The sequence below is a fragment of the Panthera tigris genome, chromosome B4, assembly GCF_018350195.1.
Source record: "Panthera tigris isolate Pti1 chromosome B4, P.tigris_Pti1_mat1.1, whole genome shotgun sequence".
Taxonomy (NCBI): Eukaryota; Metazoa; Chordata; class Mammalia; order Carnivora; family Felidae; genus Panthera; species Panthera tigris.
In genome coordinates this window covers 24,528,607-24,551,202 of record NC_056666.1, presented here as the reverse complement: position 1 = coordinate 24,551,202, position 22,596 = coordinate 24,528,607, and the positions used below count along the sequence as shown (strand labels likewise).

Below are 22,596 nucleotides of genomic sequence, written 5' to 3'. Positions count from 1 at the left end.
GGTGGAGCGGGGTGGAGAGAGTGAGGAGGAAGAGGAGGAGGTGCCGTCCCACAATACCAGGCGGGAGGGCGGTAGGCGGTTTGTATCCGGGCTGTGAGGTGCTCGGCGCCTCCGCGGACCTTGCTGCCTCTGTCTCTTTAACGCGAGAGGAAGCGATGCAGAGGGGTGGAAAATGGCAGAGCTGCAGATGTTACTAGAGGAGGAGATCCCGTCTGGCAAGAGGGCGCTGATAGAGAGTTACCAGAATCTGACCCGGGTGGCGGACTACTGTGAAAACAACTACATACAGGTGAGGAGCGCGGGCGGGCGGACGGGCGCTGGCCCGCCGGGCCGAGGATCCGCCGCCTGTCGCCCGAGTGACCAGCCCACTGGGCGGGGTGGGGAACTGCCCTAACCTCAGCGGCTGCCTCAGCCTCACCCTCAACCCCAACCCCAGCCCCAGCCCCCAGCCGGGGAGAGCCAGTGGCCAGGCTGTGGGAGTCGGGCTGAGATACAGGAAGTGGCTGTGGTGGTTGAAACCGATAGAAGGGGAGAGAGAAAATGGGCGAGGGAGCCCGGAGCTCGCCGCCGCCGCAGCCCGGCGTCCCCCTGCTGTCCGCCTCCTTTCGGGCTGGGCCCCCCGGGTCGCGCTGCCCCCCCCCCCCCCCCTTCGGCAGCCTTCTATTCGCCGGGCTTCTGTCCGGGAGAGCCAGCTGCCTCTCCGTCCGAGAGGGGTCTAGGACGGAGAGAGAGGAGAGGAAAGGGCAGGGACGAGGCGCGGGGAGGAGCAGCAGAAGGGGGAGGAAAAGCGGGGTGTGTGTCGGGGGAGGGCGGGGTGGGGGCGATTATGTCAGTTTAACCCAGAGGGTGTGTCTTTTATTTATTTATTTTTTAAAAAATTTGTCATGAGTCACATTACACAGACCTCCCCGAGGAGAGGAGGAAACGGGTGGGAAGTGAGGGAAGGCGTATAAGAGAAGTTAATCTCAAAATTCCTTTAATTGAAGGTTTGTGAATTTGCCTGGCTGTCCGTTTTCAAGTCGGGTTTTTCCACCCTCTCCTCATTTTCACTTCCATCCCACTATAAGGTATTCTAGAGGTTGTTATGATTGTCGTTATTATAAAACGTAAATTATTCTTAACTACTTGGAAAAATGTCTTACTCTCTCTTCCCCAAAAGTTCTTGAACTGTTGGCTTTATAAGTAACTTAAAATAGAATGGTGTAACCGCCGGTTGCGTTTTCTGAGGTTTCTCTTTTTCCGACCAAAGTAAATGCATAGAATATGAATCCAAGTAGATTGCCGAATATATTTAGTCTTAGAATCGTAATGTAAAGTGTTATTGTAAATTTATTAGGAGATTCTTGGGGTCTTATTTATGACAGATTGAAAGTGATTTATGTTGTAGTTTGGTTTGTAGATCTTTAAGTGGGTAAACCAACAGTTTGCTATAGAAGCAGATAACCAGCAGAGTCCTTTGTATCAATATAATGGCATCAGAAATTCGCTTGCTAGTTTAAGGCATAACCCAAACGTACTTTGAAAGATTAGGGTTATTGTAATTCAGAACCAAAGTATTTATAGAAATGCCTCCCATGTGATTATCATTTTTAAGAACCAACAGTTTCTGGGTTGGCAAATGCTTTTCTTTATTTTTAGAAGGAGATACTGTTTTCAGGATATTTTGAATAATTCTCAATTTCGGTATTAGTAACATTGTATCCTCAGCAGCACCAGTAGGAATTTGTCTCATAAACTTTTTCAAGCTTTTACTTTAGGAGTTGTAAATAAACTTGTTGAATGCCCACCATGTCTACTGTATTGCTTGCTTTTGTAAACTTTGTAGTTAGTCTTTTAAAAAAACTCTAAAATCAAAAGAAATGTGGATATAGTTTTGAAATAGAAAAGTTATAGTTTATCGATATTAAAATATACAACTTTTATTCAGCTTAACCCGAAAAGCCTAAAAATTGAGGTGAATCTCAGTTTGCTGAAGGTTCTAAAGATTTTGAAAGTCAAACGCAAAGCACAGGAAGTTAATTTGCCCCGAATCCAGAGAAGTCATTTCTTTGTAGAAGTCGGTAAATAAGTACTTCATAAAGGGGTGGCTACTTTTGTTTTGCGTGTTGGGAAATCTGACAAATATATGGTGTGGTAACTGCTATGTGTTGGCAAATACAAACGTGTTTTAACTTGTCTGTTGACTGCTGTTTTTTCAGGTAGTTGTGTGCCGTAGGCTTTTATTTTTTTGTTTATTTTTCCTCTGTGACCCCTTTCTTCTTCCCCTTCTGTCACCATCACGTAACTCTGAAGCACTTTTTAAACTTCGTTGGTAGTATTGCTAGTTAGATAAGTCATTATTTCTTCTGCAGTCTTTTTTAAACTTGCTAGTTCCATGCTGCCAAGAGCCACTGCTAGTGGCCCCAAGTTGTTTTTGGTGGTCCTAAACTTGATACCAGTGAGGTACCAGTGGGGCTGGGGGGGGGGAGGGGAAGAAATTCACACGTAGTCTTAGCAGCCTTGAAACTTTGGGCAGCATGTTGCAGGCTACTAGCTAGCTGCCTTCCTGAGATGCTCAGACAGGGTCAGGCTCGGACAGGCTGAGAAGATGGTGAAGACTGTGAAAGTTGATGTAGTAGCTGTCTTTGTGACATGCTGTGCTGCTAACTTTGGTGCTGTGAATAGGGTACAAATAGTGCTAGACATCCATTTAGGTGTCTTTGGAGATCTTTCCCTTTCTGTGACCCTGATTGGGTTATAACCAGCATCTTATGTAAACATACCACCTCCCAGGGAAAGTATACACGCTCACTTGTGTTTCGAGAATTTTTTTATACCCAAGGTGAGTTAATTGATTGCCTGAGTGTTTTTTATCCTGAGAGTTCAATTTTCATTTTGTTGTCCTGCAGTTCGGAAGTACAGTTCAGTTCAGGTGAGTGGTTTAGCTGACGAGTTCTTTTGGCTGTAGTGCAGTTGAGCCTAGAGTACTTTATTAGCTCTTTGGGTCCTGTTGACTTTAATTATTAAATTGTTTTATTAATAGCATAACTTCTCAAGAGAGTCCATTATTGTAAAAAGGATGGGCCTTTTGAAATTGCTGTTGGGAAATGATACTCAAAATAGAAAGTGGTTTTTATATAGGTATGAAGAAAACTCTTTGCGTTTTTCTGTCTTTGAATTTTTCTGGTGGGTTGTGTCAAGGACAGTCGCTCGTCAACTTGAACACACTTAATTCATCTGGCCATTTCCCTTTGCTCTATGTTAGGGTCCGTATTGCCTTTGTCATGGGCACTATTATGGGGAATAGGAAGGTAATAAGCTAAGTGAAAAGCAGTAGAAGCTGCTTAAGGTTTCTCGGCATGCAGATTGCTAGGTTGGGTAAGGCCGTAAAAGTCTTCCATACAACTTAATTTGTTAATTTAATTTTTCCGCCTGGAATTCCCCCAACAAGAGCTACATTTGGATTAACAAGTATATTCTAAAGTCTGTGAGTATGAAGGGGATATGATTAGTGAGCTACTTAGTTTTTACCTTGTTTTCCTTTCCACGTGATGTTAACTTATGCTCATTGCTCATGCACATTTGATCTTGGAAGGCAGGTAATTTTGAGCAGGAATACTTTGGAGTAGGTAAAAGCTAACATTTCTGATACTGCACACTGTATGCTAGTTTAAAAATAATGTCAGTTCCAATAATTCTATGATTCTTTCTTTCTCAAACAGATGATCAATCTGCAGTTCAGAATCAAATACCTAGCCTAAAGTTCTGTTCTTGTGTTACATAGTGTCTGGAATCAAACCCAGATTTTCTGATTCTGTATCCTAAGTTCCTTTTAATGAATACTGACTGAATGGGGTGCTTACCTCAGCAGAGAGGATAAAAAGCTGGTGTGAAGAGGGTAATATAATTGTTTCTATTTATTGAGTACTTATTGTGTCACAGCCTTTACTGGTTGATATAATCTTTTTAAAAAAATTTTTAAAATTTATTTTAAAAGTTTATTTATTTCGAGAGAGTGAGTACATGAGCGGGGCAGGGCAGAGAGAGAGAGAGAGAGAGAGAGAAAGAGAGAAAAAGAATCTCCAGCAGGTTCCTCACTGTCAGCATGGAGCCTGATGCGGAGCTCAAACTCACGAACCGTGAGATCATGACCTGAGTGGAAACCATGAGTCGGACGCTTAACCTACTGAACCACCCTGGTACCCTGATTTGTATTATCTTTAATCCTTATAAAAGCTCTCCATGATAGGCAGTATTCTCTTATAGACGAGGAAATTAGGAGTCAGGAAAGTTAAGTGAGTTTTGTTTGATCATACAGTTAGTAATTGGCTGTCAGGGTTTCTGCCTAACTCAGAGACTTCATAGGCTGGGTTCTTTCCATATCACACTGTCTCTAGACTTGAGTGAGTCTAGAACTCAGAGACTAATTCAGAAATGTCATGGGATAAATAGACTCTTGTTGGGCAAACTAGGAACCTAACAACTATTTTCCATTGTTCCTTTTGAGCTCCACGTTGCAAATATAAGACAGGTGGTGTGTTAATAATTTGGAGGCTTGATTTCATCACCAAAGGATGGTAGCTTTGACACCTGAAGTGTTGAATTATAGGAATCATAGGCTCGCTTTTCATTGAGCTTAGTGGATCCTTTTCCTTTCTATGCATCCTTGCCTGTTATTTAAATTCTGGTTCAGCTTTGCAATTGTGATAAGAAAATTTGTAGAATAATTAGTAGAAATTAACAAGTCTTGAAAGATTGTGGTTTTTAATGATTTACACACAAACTAGTTTCAGGAGATTGAGATTAGGATTGATTGGAAATGATGGAATTCTTAGAATTTCACTTCGCATTTTGAGTACAGCAGTGGCTAGCAACATTAGAGATACAGGTTGGAAATCTATATGAATTAAACAGGGTTTTAGTAATAACGTACAGTGTGGTGACTGTAGTTGATAATACAGTATTTTGCATTTGAAAGTTGCTGAGAGAATAGCTCTTAAAAATTCTCACCACAAGAAAAAAAATTACAGCTTGTGGTGATGGATGTTGCCTAGATTTATTGTGGTGATCATTTCGCAGTATATACAAATATTGAATGATGTACATGTGAAACTGATGTTAGGACATTTATATTTAAAGTAAAACAGAACAGGGCTTTTCATAATTTTATGCAAGATCCTCAGTTAATTGTTAGATTGATCTATATCATGCCACAACATGTTTATTTATTTATTAAAAAAATTTTTTTACCACATGTTTATTAATGCTGCTATGAAACAGACAGGATCTGACCTTCTGTATTAGGTCTTAAGAAAGTCCAGTCATAAAGATAGAATATTGTATCAGTTTTTAATTAATACTCTCAAGAATATGGACTATTTTTTATGGTTGTGTGATATTTAAAAGTTTGTATTAGTGGCGTCTGGGTGGCTTAGTCAGTTGAGTTTCTGACTCGATCTCAGTTCAGGTATTGTTCTTAGAGTCATGAGTTCAACCCCTGTGATGGGCTCTGTGCTGGGTGTGGAGCCTACTTTAAAAAAAAAAAAAAAAAAAAAAGGTTTGTATTAAAACAAGTGTCCCCTCTCCTTTTTCCTTTTGTAACTTTAATGCTAATAAGAACTTTACCTGTGGTGCTTTGATCTAGACCTGTTCTGTTTAGAATCCTGAGTTTTACCATGGTTATGTCTTTTGGACATGGTTTTTTAGAAAATTGTTAAAATAATCCCTTAGGATGAGGGTACTTCTCTAATTCCTCCTGTGTGCTTCTGCTTCCTCTGGTTGGTTCTGATAGCCAAAGAATGCTATTACTCCTTGTAGTAGAAGAAAGGTATTTGGGCATATGGGGGTCTGATCAGGGGTTGTCGTTGTTTAGATAAACCCTATTTATCTTGAGTGAAATTTGTCCTAGGAATTTTGTCCTACGACATTTGTGAGTTAACAGACAGGAAATATATTAGCCAGAAAGGAAGAGCACTAAAATTGGGAGAAGAGGTTGAATCAAACATTAGGAGTTTATGTAGATGTAATTCCATAAAAATTTCATGTTGGTATGAAAAGTAAGGTTAAAATAGTAGTTAAATGCTAATTTAAGGGCATTAAAAAAGTTTGAGGGGTGCAAGGCTGGCTCATTTGGAATAGCATGTGACTCATGATGTTAGTCTTCATCTCAGAGTTGTGGGTTTGAGCCCTACATTGAGTGTAGAGACTACTAAAAAAAAGTAAATTTAAAAAGTTTGAATTTGGGGGGAGCTGTATATTTTTTCTAATGTCTTTGTGTTGATCGTGATCTCTATTGAAATTATGGTTTGATTTTAGAAGAAATAGTAGTCAAACCCCAGAACCAGAAACTTTTTAGTTGTTAATGTTTAGTAAGACACTATACTACAAAATAAGGGATTTTGAAAAAATGACAGCATTGAGAAGATATTTGGAAAATAGCAATTATTGGGTTTTATTTCTATGTATTTATAGTTTATTTATCGGGGTGCTTGGGTGGCTCGGTTGAGTGTCCGACTCTTGATTTCAGCTCAGGTTGTGATCCCAGGGTCATGGGTTTGAGCCCTGAGTAGGGCTCTGCACTGAGCATGGAGCCTGCTTAAGATTCTCTCTCTTTCTCTTTCTGCCCGTCTCTCCTCCCTTATGTGCATGCTCTCTCGCTCTCTCAAAAGAAATATTTTTTTAAATTAAAATAATTAAAAGCCGTTAAAATTTGTTTGTTTATAGTCTCTACACCCAACGTGGGGCTCAAACTCATGACCATGAGATCAAGAGTAGCATGCTCTGTGGACTGAGCCAGGCAAGAGCCCCTGGATTTTATTTTATATTTTATTTATTTTAATTTTATTTTTTAAATTTACATCCAAATTAGTTAGCATATAGTGCAACAATGATTTCAGGAGTAGATTCCTTAATGCCCCTTACCCGTTTAGACCATCCCCCCTCCCCCCCTGGATTTTATTTTTAAAGGAAATAACTGATCTGATCATGTTAACAGTAAACATTAATTCCTTAGAAAGGAGACTTGAAGTTTTCTAGGGTCATTGCTCTGTGTCAACTGAAATAGATACGTTAACCTTGGATCTACTAATTTTCTTTATATACAAAATGAAATTTTCTTGGAAATGGTTTGTAGTGAACTGATGTTTGTGAAGAAAATCTGAAAGCAAAACAAAACATCCTAAGGAAGATAATGTGTATTTGTTATCAGATAGATTGTAATTTTTTGATATGTATCTATGTTTTAGCAACTTGAGCAAATGTTGGCAGAATTGTGATTTATGTTAAAGAATATTGGTAGGGCTATTTCAAATATAGCTTAAAGTGTAAATAAACTAATTTTAAGTCTTATTTTACTAATAACACAGTAATTAAAAATTCATTATGGAAAATTTCAAACATACTAAAAAAATGGAGAGAATAGTATTATAAATCCTCCTATGTTTATCACCCACCCTTAACAATTACTAACTCATGGCCAGTCTCCTTTCATCTGTGTTCCTCTTAAATTTCCCTACCATTATTTTAAAGCCTATCTTTTGCATATCATTTCATCCATAAATATTTTAGTATATGTACCCCTAGAAGATAAAGGCTTATTATTAAATCCATTGCATAACTTTTATATGTGGAGAACAAAGATAATGTCGGTTATTAAAATTTATTGGTGACAGAAAGGAGTAGAGGGTTTTAAGATAGCTAATTATACATATGTATACATATATATATATATATATATATAATTAAAAAAATTTTTTTTAATGTTTCTTTCTTTATTTTTGAAGGAGAGAGAGAGACAGACATGAGCTGGGGAGGAGCAGAGAGAGAGGGAGACACAGAATTTGAAGTAGGCTCCAGGCTCTAAGCTGTCAGCACAGAGCCTGATGCGGGGCTTGAACCCACAAACTGTGAGATCATGACCTTAGCCGAAGCCGGACGCTCAACCGACTGAGCCACCCAGGCACCCCAACATAGATATTTTTGTAGTTAATATATTTTTAATTTATAGCTAATTTTGTTAGTGATTCCTGCCGTAAGTTAATTAGATACAGCTATATTATTTGCTTCATGATGGATTTTTTTCTTTTTTGAGAATTTAATTGGCTTTATTAAGCAATTCATATATCAAGGATCATCCCACATAACAAGTAGAGGGGAGCTCCCAAGCAAGAATCTTTTTATTGAGGTATAATCCATATAATAGAAAACTAATCATTTTATTTATTTATTTAAAAAAATTTTTTTTAATGTTTATTTTCGAGAGAGAAAGAGAGAGTACGTGGGGGAGGGCAGAGAGAGAGAGGGAGACATTGAATCCAAAGCAGGCTCCAGGCTCTGAGCTGTCAACACAGAGCCAGATGCGGGGCTCAAACACACAAACTGAGATCATGAGCTGAAGTCAGATGCCTAGCCGACTGAGCCACCCAGGGGCCCCGAAAACCAATCATTTTAAAGTATACAGTTCAGTAGTGTTTAGTACATTCACAGTGTTGTGCATTCATTACCTTGATCTAGTTCCAAAACGTTTTCATCACCCCTCAAAGTAACCCTGTACTCATTAAACAGTTTGTCTCTATCCCTACCCACCTCATACCTGACATCCACCAATTTGCTTTCTGTGTCTTTGAATTTACCTAGTCTATATAGTTCATATAAGTGGAATTATGCAATATATGGTCTTTTGTTTCTGGCTTCATTCACTTATATTAAACATGATGTATATTTAAAATATTAAAAAAACTTTTAAAACATTTTATTAATTTTTAGAGAAAGAGAGAGACACAGAGTACAAGTTGGGGTGGGGCAGAGAGTGAGGGAGACACAGAATCCGAAGGAGGCTCCAGGCTCTGAGCTGTCAGCACAGAGCCTCATGCTGGGCTGCTCAAACCTGTGAACCACAAGATCATGACCTGAGCTGAATTCAGATGCTTAACCACCTGAGCCACCCACACCCCCCTATTCTTAAAATACTCACTTATTTTGAGAGAGCCTGCATGTGCTCACGGGAGCATGAGTAGGGGAGGAGCAGAGAGAGAAGGAAAGGGAGAATCCCAAGCCGACTCCACATTCAGCAAGGAGCCCAACGTGGGGATCGATCCCACAACCATGAGATCATGACCTGAGTGGAAATCAACAGATGCTTAAATGATTGACCCACCCAGGTGCCCCAAGCATCGTATTTTTGAGGTTCATTCATTTTACAGCATGTATTAGTACTTAATCCCATCCCTTTTTATGGCCAAGTAATATTCTGTATATACCACATTTTGTTTATCCATTCATCTATTGATGGACATTTGAGTTGTTTTTAACTTTTGGCTATTGTGAATGATATTGCTATGAATATTCATGTATGGTACTTGTTTGAGTGCCTCTCTTCAATTTTTGCATACACACACACACACACACACATATACTTAGTGGTTCATAATGTTTTTGTTGTGAAATATATAACTATATAAATTTGCACTGTAGTACCATTATATTGTGGTATAATGAGGCAATTCCAGGCATCAACATATACTGAGAATTTCAGTGTAAATTGATAGAAATTAAGGCTGAGAGCCTAATTTTTCACTTCTGTATCATCATAATTTCCCCCCTGATTACTAAAGTTATATTAAATATGGTAATTGTGCAATTTTAAACTTTTTAGAAACATATGGCTTAGACAGTTACAAGTTGGTGGAGCATATGACTCTTGATCTCAAGGTTGTGAGTTTGAACCCCATGTTGGGTATAGAGATTACTTAAAAATAAAATCTTAAAATCACTTCTGTGCACAGCCTTTAATTTTTTTTAATTTGCTTTATTTTTTAGAGAGTGTGTGTGTGGGGGGAGGTTGGGGCAGAGGGAGAGTGAGAGAGAGAATAGTAAACAGGCTCCATGACCAGTGCGGAGTCCAACATGGGGCTTGATTCCACGACCCTGAGATTATGACCAAAACTGAAATCAAGAGTCAGACGTCCAACCAACTGAGCCACCCATGCGCCCCTCTGTACAGCCTTTAAAAAAATGTATCTAAAGTTTATTCTGTGTAGTTGGTAAATTTATATTGTTTATTGCCAAGGCAGAAAATATTTCATTTTAAAAACAAAAATTCTGAAAGTTCTGTGAGATTATGTAATTATTAAATCAAACATCAATTCCTACTGAGCTTAAATGAAGCATAGTATGCAAGATGTGCGTCTGGATAGTCTCAGCTGCTTTTAATTAGAGCAAATATTTATTTTTTATCTCCTTGAAACTTAAAGGGAACAAAAATACCGTACTAATGAAAGTGTATATTATTATTTTTTAAATGTTTATTCATTTATTTCAGAGAGAGAGAGAGAGAGAGAAATGAATGTGCATGCATGCAAGTGGGGCAGAGGCATAGAGAGGAGAGAATCCTAAGCAGAGAACCCTGATGTGGGGCTCAATCTCATGAACTGTGAGATCATGATCTAAGCCGAAATCAAGAGTTGGACGTTCAACCGACTGAGCCACCCAGGCACCCCCAACAAATACTTATTTTTTTTTTTTAATTTTTTTTAACATTTATTTTTATTTATCTATTTATTTATTTATTTTAAACATTTTTGTTTTTTTAACGTTTATTTATTTTTGAGACAGAGAGAGACAGAGCATGAATGGGGGAGGGTCAGAGAGAGGGAGACACAGAATTGAAACAGGCTCCAGGCTCTGAGCTGTCAGCACAGAGCCTGACGCAGGGCTCGAACTCACGGACCGCGAGATCGTGACCTGAGCCGAAGTCGGCGCTCAACCGACTGAGCCACCCAGGCGCCCCAACATTTATTTATTTTTGAGACAGAGAGAGACAGAGCATGAATGGGGGAGGGGCAGAGAGAGAGGGAGACACAGAATCAGAAGCAAGACACAGAATCTGAGCCATCAGCCCAGAGCCCGACGCAGGGCTCGAACTCGCGGACCGTGTGATCGTGACCTGAGCTGAAGTCGGATGCTTAACCAACTGAGCCACCCAGGTGCCCCCCAACGAATACTTATTTTAAAAAGCAATGTGATGGAAAGGGATTATGAGTTCCATTTTAAAATTACGGATACTACTCAAAAGTGGGCCTTTAAAACCCAGCAATCTCCCTATATTTTTCACATCAGTATATTCTTCCACTCACTGTAAATGGTTTTAAATTTTCTCTTCCCTTTTAAAATCTCTTTCCTTTCTCATCTTTTATTCCATAGAGAAAGTAGTCCTCATTATAGAAAACATATCATTTCTTACCACTGTATCTCCAAGCCTACTAGCATCCTTATCCATCCTATTTCCTTCATACTGTAATGAAGGAGAGTTGTCCTGCTTTCTTGCTAAAGTCCATCCTTATCTTTGCTCTGAGTCCCATTCTCTCTTACTTTTTCAGAAAATTTACACTCTTCTATCTTTCCTTCTCTTTACTGAATTTGTGCAGTTGGAATCAAAACATCTTAAGTCTCTCCTGTATGAGAAAATTATACTTTGACTTCATAGATCCATGTAGTAATTGGTCTCATTTTATGTTGCTTAGAGTTTTATTAAACTGTTTTCTACACCTTCCTCCATTCCTCACTTTGCATTCACTCTTTAACATGTTTTGCTTTGTTGTCATCACTGCTCCACTGAAATTATGTTCAGCAACCTACATGCCGCAAAATTCATTGAACACTGGTTATTTCTCATTTTGCTTGTCTTCTCAGCATCATTTTATACAAGTGGCTATTTTTTATTTTGAAAAGCTAATCCTTTGGCTTTCTTTCCTACTTTTGATATTCTTTCCTACTTTTCCTGTTAGTCTCCGGCCCCTTGTTCTCCTTTAAGTATTTACTTAAATTAAATTTTAATATATTTTTTTAAGGTACTGGGTGTTCTTTTTTTTTTTTTTTAATTTTTTTTTAACGTTTACTTATTTTTGAGACAGAGAGAGACAGAGCATGAACGGGGGAGGGTCAGAGAGAGGGAGACACAGAATCCGAAACAGGCTCCAGGCTCCGAGCTGTCAGCACAGAGCCCGACGCGGGGCTGGAACTCACGGACCGCGAGATCGTGACCTGAGCCGAAGTCGGCCGCTCAACCGACTGAGCCACCCAGGCGCCCCTGTTCTTTTTTTTTTAATTGGAGTATAGTTGATACACAATGTTAAATTAGCTTCAGGTGTATGATGTAATGATTAGAAAGGAGTCTATACATTATGCTATGCTAAGTACAAGTATAGCTACCATCTGTCACCATATAATGCCATTACAATATCATTGACTATATTCCCTATGCTGTACCTTTTATTCCTGTGACATTCATTCCATAACTGGAAGCCTATAGCTCCTGCTCCTTTTCAACCATTTTGTCCAACTCCCCACCCAACCTTTAAGTATCATAGTGGCTTTGTGTGAGCTCCTTTATATACATACCACTTTAGGCTGTTTTATTTATTCCCATCTGAACGATCTATGTTCCGCTGAAGTTTAGATCCGTATATCTAATTGCCTAGTTGATATCTCTGCTTGTTTGAATCCCACGTGCTTCAGACTTAACGTGCTAGAAAATGAATTCATTACCTTTCCCCAATCTACTACTGTCTACTCACTCATTTATTAGAAACGTAGGCATCATTTATTTTATTTTAGTTTACTTTTATTTTTAGAGAGTGGCAGAGGGGGGGAGAGAAGAGAATCCTAAGCAGGCTTCATAGAGGGCCCCATCCCATGACTCTGGGATCATGACCTAAGCCAAAACCAAGAGTTGGATGCTCAGCTGCCACCCAGGCTCCCCTAGAACCTAGGCATCATTCTTGACTCCATTATTCCTCTTTGTCCCCTCCTCCCAATTCATCTGTAAGCGGTCCTGTTGATTCTTAAGTATCTCTTAAATTTGCCTATTCCATCTCTACCACCCCAGGGTAAAGCTTAGACAACTGCTGTGGCTTCTAATTGTCTTTATATTATTTTTTCCCCCTTTTTTCTTTTAGACAGCGTAAGCAGAGGAGAGGGGCACAGGGAAAGAGAGGACGTGGAACCTGTCACTCCCTGCTTAAAAATCTTTCACTGATTCCCTATAAGTATACAATCTCACAATAAGACCTAAGAGGCCCCTGTGTAATAGCATAGCTCCCATCTTTCTAGTCTTGCTGCATTCATCCCATTGCCCTCATCTTACCAGTCATATTTGGTTTTCAGGTTTTGAAATTTTATTCTTTTCTGCCTTTGCAAATGTCATTCTCTCTCTGTTTTCTTTTTTCTTAGTTTTCGAGAGAGAGCACAGGTGAGGGAGAGGCAGAGGGGGAGAGAGAGAGAATCTCAAGCAGGCTCCATGCTCAGCACAGGGCTCGATCCTACAATCCTTGGATCATGACCCGAGCCAAAATCAAGAGTTGATGCTCAACCAACTGAGCCACAGAGACACCCCTAATGTCATTCTCTTTGACTAGAAAACTAGTTCTTCTCAGTCTGAATACTATCATTTGTCAGGTCTTGTAGTTCAGAAAAAATTACTGTATTTATTCATTCATTCTTCACTTGATGAAAATCCTTTGCATACCTACTATGTGTCAGGTATATTCTTAGGTCCCAGAGATACTATAGTGAGTAAAGCAAGTTATCTACCCTTATGAAGTTTTCATTATAGAGATGAGACAGACAGTAAACACCAAAAAATAAGACTGTTTCAGATAACAAAGAGTGTTGTTTGGAAAATTAAATGGGAAAACAAACAAAGTGATGTAAAAAATTGGCAGAGGACCTGAATAGGTATTTTCCCAAAGAAGGCATAATGATAGATGGCCAGCAGACACATGAAAAGATGCTCAACGTTACTAATCATCAGGGAAATGCAAATCAAAACCGCAATGAGATAATCACCTTATACCCGTCAGAATGGTTTAAATCACAAAACACACACAAAAAATAACAAATGTTGATGAGGATATGGAGAAGAAGGAACCCTGTGCACTGTTGGTGGGAATGTAAATTGGTACAGCCACTGTGGAAAACAGTTATGGAGGTTCCTCAAAAAATTTAAAATATAAATACCACGTGATCCAATAATTTGACTACTGGGTAGCAAATTTGAAATGATATATGCACTCCTGTGTTTATTTTAGCATTATTTACAACAACCAAGATACAAAAGCAACTTAAGTGTTCATCAATAGACATGTGCATAAGGAAGATGTGGTATGTGTGTACAATGGAATATGACTCAGCCATGAAAGAGGGTGAGAATTTGCCATTTGTGGCAACGTGGATGGACCTAGAGGGTGTGATGCTAAGTGAAATAATTTGGACCAAAAAGGACAAATACCATAGGATTTAGCTCATATGTGGAATCTAAAAAACTAAAATGAATGAACAAAAAGTGACATCAGACTTAAAAACACATAGAACAAACTATGGTTGTCAGAGGGAAGAGGGGGTAGGCAAAATGGATGAAGGGGAGTGGGAGATACAGATTTCCAGTTATGGGATTAATAAGTCATGGGAATAAAAGGCACAGCATAGGAAATATAGTCAGTGAAACTGTAATAGCACTGTATGGTGACAGATGGTAGCTATACCTGTGGTGAACATAGCATGATGTATAGACTTGAATCACTGTGTTGTATACTTGAAACTAACACTGTATGTCAACTATATTAAAAAAAAAATTAAATGCAACAAAGCAAATAAACCCAATATTACTCTGACCTGGCTAGAAAAAGAAAAAAAAAAGACAAATGGGGTGACAAGATACAAAAAATTTGAATTGGGAAGAAGGACTTCTTTAAGGAAGTTAGAAGTGGTACTCTGTGAGGGTGATATTGGAGCTGAGACCTGGAGGGTAGATATGGCATCTTCCATGTGAAGATCTGAGGAAAAGGAAAAATCTTTCTAAGGGTAATGTGGCTAGGGGGTAGTTAGGGAGAGGGAAACTGGTAGGAGAAAGGTCAGAGAGATTGTCAGGATATAGGGTGTTGAAAGCCTTGAAAAGAGGTTTGATTTTATTCTAAGTGATGGGTTATCATTAGAGTACTTGATTTACTTTTTTTTTTTTATTTTAACATTTATTAAGTTTTGAGTAAGAGCTCTAGCAGGGAAGGGGCAGAGAGAGAGGGAGACAGAAGATCTGAAGCATCACACAGTCGATGCAGGGCTCTAACTCACAAACCATGAAGTCATGACCTGAGCCAAAGTTGGATGCTTAACCAACCAAGCCACCCAGGCGCCCCTTGATTTACTTTTTAAACGAATCAGACTACTGAGTGTAAAATGTACTGAAGGGAATGCAAGAGCAGAATCAGCCAGCAGGGATGGTATTGTCGTAGTCCAGGCAGGAAGTGAGAATTGCTTGTACTTTAGTGGTGGGGTGGGAATTGAGGGGAGAGCTTGGATATATTAAAAAAAAAAAAAAAGTTTATTTATTTTGAGAGAGCGAGAGAGAGCGTGTGCAAGCAGGGAAGGGGCAGAGAGAGAGTGAGAGAGAGAAAATCCCAAGCAGGAGCTTGATGCGGGCTGAGACTCACGAACCGTTGAGATCATGACCTGAGCTGAAATCAAGAGTCAGAAGCTTAACCGACTGAGCCATCCTGGCGCCCCAAACAGCTTGGATACTTTTAAGGCAGAGCCGAACAGGACTTACTGGTGGATTGGATGTGGGGTGTGAGGGAAAGAGAGGAATCTGGGGTGCCTGGGTGGCTCAGTCAGTTACGTGTCCAACTTTGGCTCAGGTCGTGATCTTACGGTTCGTGGGTTGGAGTCCCGCGTTGGGCTCTGTGCTGAACGCTTGCTCAGAGCCTGGAGGCTGCTTCGGATTCTGTGTCTCCCTCTCTCTGACCCTCCCCTGTTCATGCTCTGTCTCTCTCTGTCTCAAAAATAAATGTAATAAAAAAATTAAAAAAAAAAAGGAATCTAAGGATGACTCCTAGTTTAAATTTTTTTTCTAAGTATGCCAGTAGAAGATCATAGTACACGTGTGGGAGTATATCAAGAGTACTGGTTGTTAAGTATGAGACACTAATTAGACAACCAAATAGGCCAGATGGTCATTCTGGAGCTTAGGAAAGAGTCAGAGTTTGGAGATCAACGTTTAGGAGTCATCACAGAAGAGATTAGCACGATCTCACAGAAATACAATGTGAGGGACATACGTGATTTAAAAATTTTCTAATAGCCACATTAGAAAAACTATGAAGAAACAGTTTGAAATTGGTTTTGATAACCCAGTGCATCCAAAATATAATTATTATAATAAACAACCAGCATAGTTAATTAAAGGGATATTTTACCTTTTTTTTTTTTTTTGTACTAAGTCTTTGGAATCTGACATATTTTATACTTAACAGCATGTCTTAGTTGGGACATGGATAGTGAAAAATGCGCAAATTAATGGGTATGAAATCCTCTGGTGTGAAAGGAGGTTGAAATTGAGATCCTAGAGTAAGTAAACTGTAGAGATGTGTGTTTAGAATGTGGGATTTTTGAAATTGGTGTAATTACTAGTGATGACCATGGGAGTTTTTGACTGTGATGAAGAAAAAATGGAAGAAAAAATTGTTTCAGTTCAGGAGGTCAAGTGAGAGGCAAGGGTTTTTGGTGGATTATCTGAGTGTTATGTTGACATCACTAAGAATAAGAATAGGAATAGTGATGAATTAGTGAGCTAGGTGTTAAGAGTCCCTCCAGTGATGTGGATGTTGGTAGATGACAGTTATAAGGAGATTACTTCCTTAGAGACCTCTTCCCTGTCCCTCCAGGTCATTTTATACCCTGTTAGATGCTCCCATAGAATCCTATGTATTTCCTCTGTAACACTCATTACACCTGTTTGACACTTGATGCCAGTCTCCGAGACGGCAGGACTAGGTTTGTCTTGTTTATTTCTGTATTTCTAGAGCCTGCTCAATACCTGGCACATAAGTTCTTAGAAGTTTACATAAAGTGTAAAAGAGTCATTCCATCCTGAATTAGTTTTATCGTCACCAGCCTTTAACTCTCTTTTATCTTCTGTAAAAGGACCAGTTTGAAGTATGCAGTGTCCAGAGTGACAACTCTTAATTTTTACTTAAAATTTTTTTAAAGTTTTTATTTTAATTCTAGTTAATATACAGTGTTAAAGTAGTTTTAGGTGTACAATATAGTGATTCAGTAATTCCATGCATCACCTGGTGCCCATCATAAGTACACTCCTTAATCCCCAGATTGACAATTTTAATGGTTTTTAGTAAAATTTGTTCCTCTGTGTGTGATTTCTAGCCCTACAGTTCCGGTGCTTTTCATTAGTTTTTCTGAGTTCTTCAGTTTTCTCCAAAAAAAAAAAAACAACCAAAAAACAAAAAAACAAACAAACAAAAGATCTCTGATTTACTTACACCTGTTCCTTCCATTTCCTTGTTAGCAGATGTTTAAATGTTTACTTTGTTATAATTAAGCTGTCAAGAAACCTTAATACATAGGTTTTTCAGGAAATGATTCAATTCCAGTTGTTATGAACTATGATTCCCCTTAAACATTCTTAAAACCTTTTTGTTAAAATTAGTTTTTCCAAGTCTTATTGAGAGAGGAAATGTAGGTGAGGATATGTTAGAATCTTTATCTCTTGAGCAGTTTTCTGCTGATCCATAGTAGTGAAACGTATAGTCTCAGGACTCCTTTAACTCTTCAAGTATTGAAGACCTCAGAGAACTTTTTTTTTTTTGGTGGGTTATATCTTTCAATATTTACTGCATTAATAATTAGATAAAGTTTAAAGCATGTTATTAATTCTGTAAACATAACATGTAATGGATTTGTTGCTGCTAACGTAAATGATATATTTTTTGAAAAATGATAGTCTTCCAAAACAAAACAAAAAAACGTTTAATGGGAAGAATGGCACTGTTTTTACATTGTTGCAAATCTGTTTAGTGACTGGCTAATAGCTAAATTTTCATCTATTTCTGCATTCAACCTGTTATTTTATTTTGGTTGAAGTGTATGAGAAAATCTATCTTCATGCACTTGTGTAGTTGGAAGGAGGAGTTGGATTTGGGAGGAGTATTTTGATTATATAATTGTGGATAATTTTTCTTTGTACTTCAAGAAAACTCGTTGCATAATAGTTTCTTAAAGGTTGGTTGCAGTGTGGACTCTGAAACCATTATCAGTGAACATTTTATACTCCATTACATTAGAAATTGTTGCATAGGTCATTTGGAAAAGTAGTGAAAAGCTTTCAGGCTCAGGTTGATGGATACAGATTTTCAACAATTATAATTTTTGCTTGAGAGCTTGAATTTTGCATTGGCAACAGATATTAACAATTATTTTCCTTGAAGTGATAGGCTCATCTTAATCATAGTCTGTCAGTTGTTTTTTGAAGTAGCAGTGAGCTTGTTTTTAAAGTCGTTTTTTGAAGTTCCACTGAAAAGTGGCTTTTTTCAGCTTGAAGATAAATTCCATGAGTACTTTTTCCTAAAGGTAGCCATCATACTTAGAATGCAGTAGAAGTATTTTTTGTTTACTTCCATTTTGTCACATAAAAGTCATCTTAAGGATCAAGATTTAATAAAATTAGTGTTTTTTCCTATTTTTCAAGAACATTTTTAAATGAGGCCCCCCCCCCCCCCCTTAGCAGTATAGACCACAACAGCTGTTAGTAGAGTTGGTGAAACTGACGTGATTCATGCTAGGAGGCTCGTGGTTTCTCACCTTTGCTTTTTCACCATCATTGCAAATGTAAACACAGAAAAGAAGGCAAATAGCGTTAGTATCGTGAAAATAGTTTTGACATTGTGAACCTCCTGAAAGAGTTTTAGGTACTTTCAGAGGTCTGCAGACCACATTTCGAGAAACTTGGTATAGATGATTGGTTTAGTATAATAGACTTAATGTCTTCCTTCTGTGGTAATAATGGACATCTGAATTTTAGGTATGACTGTATAGCACTACATATATATTGGGCATCTCTGACTAAAGTAGCTTGGGTAATACCTCATAAAAAACTTAAAGTTCCTTATGTAGGAATTCTCTTAACATATACTATGTTAATTATTTGGATAGTTTTTATATTCTGGGTCTTATTTGTGTTTATTTTACCTCTCAGTGGCATTAATTTTGAAATACTTAAAGTTTCATATATCTGTTTTCTCCAAATTTCAACAATGCTAAAAATTTTGGAATATGTATGTAATAGGAACTTGTTCAAATTATATGATTTTTATGAAAGAGTATGAAATACTAATTTTAAAATGATAAAAAGATGCTCCCACCCAGCCTGGTGTATCAAAGAAATAATGTTAGAGTTGAGATCTAAAGAGTGAATGTATGTTAGCCAAAAAGTTTTGAGAGAAGGAAAAACAATGTGCTTACCAGAGGGAACAGAAATATAAATATATATATATATATATATATATATATATATATATATATACATACACACACACATACACACACACACATTTATATTTTTATATATGTGCCAAAAGGTGAGTGAGCACAGAGTGATTTTGAACGATACAGACCTGTGTTTGCTTTAGAGTATAGTGAGCAAAGAGTTGGTCTTTTTTATTTTTATTTTATTTTTTTAAACATTTTTTAATGTTTATTTATTATTGAGAGACAGAGAGAGACAGAGCACTAGAGGGGGAGGGGCAGAGAGAGAGGGAGACACAGAATCTGAAGCAGGCTCCAGGCTCTGAGCTGTCAGCACAGAGCCTGACACGGGGCTCGAACTCACAAACTGTGAGATCATGACCTGAGCTGAAGTCGGATGCTTAACCGACTGAGCCACCCAGGTGCCCCGAGTTGGTCTTTTTTATGAGGCTGATGAGAAGGTATTGAAAGTTTTAAGCAATGGGATGATGTTATCATTTTTACTTTTAAAAACGATTACTCATGTTAAGAGTGGAGAACAGATTGGAAGGAGGCTTGTGTATGGATTGGAAGGAGCCCAAGAAGAGACTGGGGGGAGGCTAGTTTAGAGTTGATGGTATTAAGTGGTAGTGAATTAATCTAAAATCTCTAGTGCCTAGAATCAGTGTGGTAGGCTTGACTACTTATTTTTCTTTTCTAGAAAAAGGAGTGTTTGAGGCTATAGGGATGTGCTAGAAGTAGTTCAACAAATAGTTATTTGATATTCAACAGATACTTACTGTCTTTATGAAAGGCTATGGTAAGTACTGTGATGTCATGTTGTGATGTCTATTATATGTGATATAGTTATGTAAAAATCATTGAGTAATAGAAGATTAAATAGATTAAACAGAAGCCTTAAATTTAGAGAGGATAAAATTGATCTTTAGTACTTAAATTTAAATGAGGAAATATTCTGTATGGAAGAAAATAATTGTTATTTTGGAAGAGTTTTCAATTTTAATTTTGGCAATCAATCAGAATTTTGCTTGTGGTTAGAAAAAATGTCAAGCAGTGTTTTTCTTTTTTAAGTATTGAATACGTTCTTATAAAAGATGCAAATAATACTGTTGTATTAAAGGCAAAACCTATAAATCCCCTTTCTTATTCTACCCATGTTCCTACTCATTCCTTCTCCAAACTGTTGTCAAGTTTGTTTTGTATCCTTCCAAAGGATGAGGTAGTTGAGGAAGATTCATCTGGCATTGATGCAGGATGGGTTAGTGAAGAGACAGACTGGATGCCACAAGACTAGTTAGAGGACTTGTATTTGTCTAGATGCAAAGAATATTTCTTGAATTGAGATAGCTGCAGTTGAGATTGAAAAGGAAGAAATAAATGCAAGCATCAGGAAGCCTTGATTAAGGAGAGATATGGGTAGATAGGGAAAGGGAGAACTCAAAGATGACTTATTTTTACCTGTAGCCATTCTCCTCCAGTATAAAGCGAATACGCCTACAGAAGGTAATTTGCAGACATAGAAGTGAATCTATAGACCTTCTCTTTTCAACCGTTAGTACACAGTTGGTTCAGACACTTCCCAAGTTTTACTCCTCCACAGCTAAATTGATTGACAGAGCAGTGGGTTGGAGAATAGGAATAAGGCTTGACTGTTAGCTGTCTGTGTGGGCAGAAGCTAGGAGAGGGAGGAAAGGGAGGAAAGAGAGGAAAGGGACTCCAAGGTCTCTGGCTGTATAGAATGATAGCAGGAGGTTGTGGTGCAGATTTTTCCTTCTGATGTTAATTTTGATGTTCTGTCATAATCTTCTGTATTATAGATGTTGACATTTTTAGACACTTAGAATCTTTTTATAAGCACTTTCAAAACATGTGTGGACTTACATGTTGATTGAGAATTGTCCCTTTAAAAAAGAAAATTTTGAGAGAGACTTCTGAGGAACAGTGCAGTGTTTAGGGGTTTTAGGGAAGACTTCTCATAAAGACTAAGTTTAACTGAGTCATGAGTTTAAAGAGTTAAGGGGCAGGGGAGGTTGGGAGGCAAGGGAGGTGTAGGTAGTAGGAACAGCGTGTGTACAAGGCATGTTTGAGAGAGCTACAAGTAGTTTGCAAAATTTTGATGGTGTCTGATGTGTAGGGGAGGGTAGTTGAGGAGATGAGATCTCAGTCAAAAAACAGCCAGACCACTGTCATTAAACTGTAGATAACCAGTTCAGTGTTTCCCACATTTGAAAACAGAGAAACTATGTTTTAAATTTAATACTGATAAGATGAAATTGTGCTTTTGCTATGTCCTGATATGTGTTCTGTTCCTTTGTGTAGACACCTTTGACATAGTCAACAGAAACCAATGAATAAGTAAGTAAATGCAGGAAAATTGATTGATAGGTCTAAATAAATCATTTTTGTATGAACTGCTTGCATTAGTGGATTTATTATGTTAGTGTTTATTAATATCTTGTGGAATATAGAGCCAGTTATCTCCAGTTCAGTTGTGCTTTTCTTCCACTTATCCTTGTTCCTCCCTCCCCCCTGCCCCCAACCACCCAAAGCAAACACACCAAAAAAGAAAAGGAAGAAAGGCAGCATGGTGCTATCTGTACCATGGTGAAAATCCTGGTACTCTCTGGGTTTTTGTTTTGTTTTGCTTGGTTTTATTTTTATTTTTATTTTTTAATGCTTATTTATTTTTGAGAGAGAGACAGAGTGTGAATGGGGGAGGGGCAGAGAGAGGGAGATAGAGAATCTGAAACAGGCTCCAGGCTCTGAGCTGTCAGCAGAGAGCCCAATGCAGGGCTTGAACTTGGCACTGGCAAGATCATGACCTGAGCTGAAGTTGGTTGCTTAACTGACTGAGCCACCCAGGTGGCCCTGCTTTGATTTTTAAAAAATGTTTATTTATTTTGAGAGAGAGCATGCAAGCAGGGGAGGGAAAGAGAGAGAGGGAGAGGGAGAGAGAGAGAGAGAGAGAAAATCCCAGGCAGGCTCTGTGCTGCCAGCGCAGAGCCTTTCATGGGCCTCAATCCCACGAAGTGAGATCACAACCTTAGCTGAAATCGAGTGGCACCCTCAACCAGCTGAGCCATCCAGGTGCCCCTGTTTTGCTTTGATTTTTTTTTTTTTAATTTTTTAACGTTTATTTATTTTTGAGACAGAGAGAGACAGAGCATGAACGGGGGAGGGTCAGAGAGAGGGAGACACAGAATCTGAAACAGGCTCCAGGCTCTGAGCTGTCAGCACAGAGCCCGACGTGGGGCTGGAACTCACGGACCGCGAGATCGTGACCTGAGCCGAAGTCGGCCGCTTAACCGA

General features: G+C 38.5%; 1 protein-coding gene across 8 annotated transcripts in view; it reads left to right on the top strand.

The window, feature by feature from the left end:
* Positions 1-22,596, top strand: part of ABI1 (abl interactor 1) — a 126,379-nt gene continuing 103,783 nt past the window's right edge. For 2 of the 8 annotated variants that reach the window (XM_007081316.3, XM_007081318.3), the window contains exon 1: positions 6-289. In XM_007081316.3, coding sequence (XP_007081378.1) covers positions 173-289 — 117 coding nt within the window. In that variant the 5' untranslated portion in view covers positions 6-172. Of the gene's footprint in view, positions 290-22,596 lie in introns of all 8 variants that reach the window. The other 6 variants (XM_007081310.3, XM_007081315.3, XM_007081313.3 and 3 more) reach the window with 6 other exon arrangements.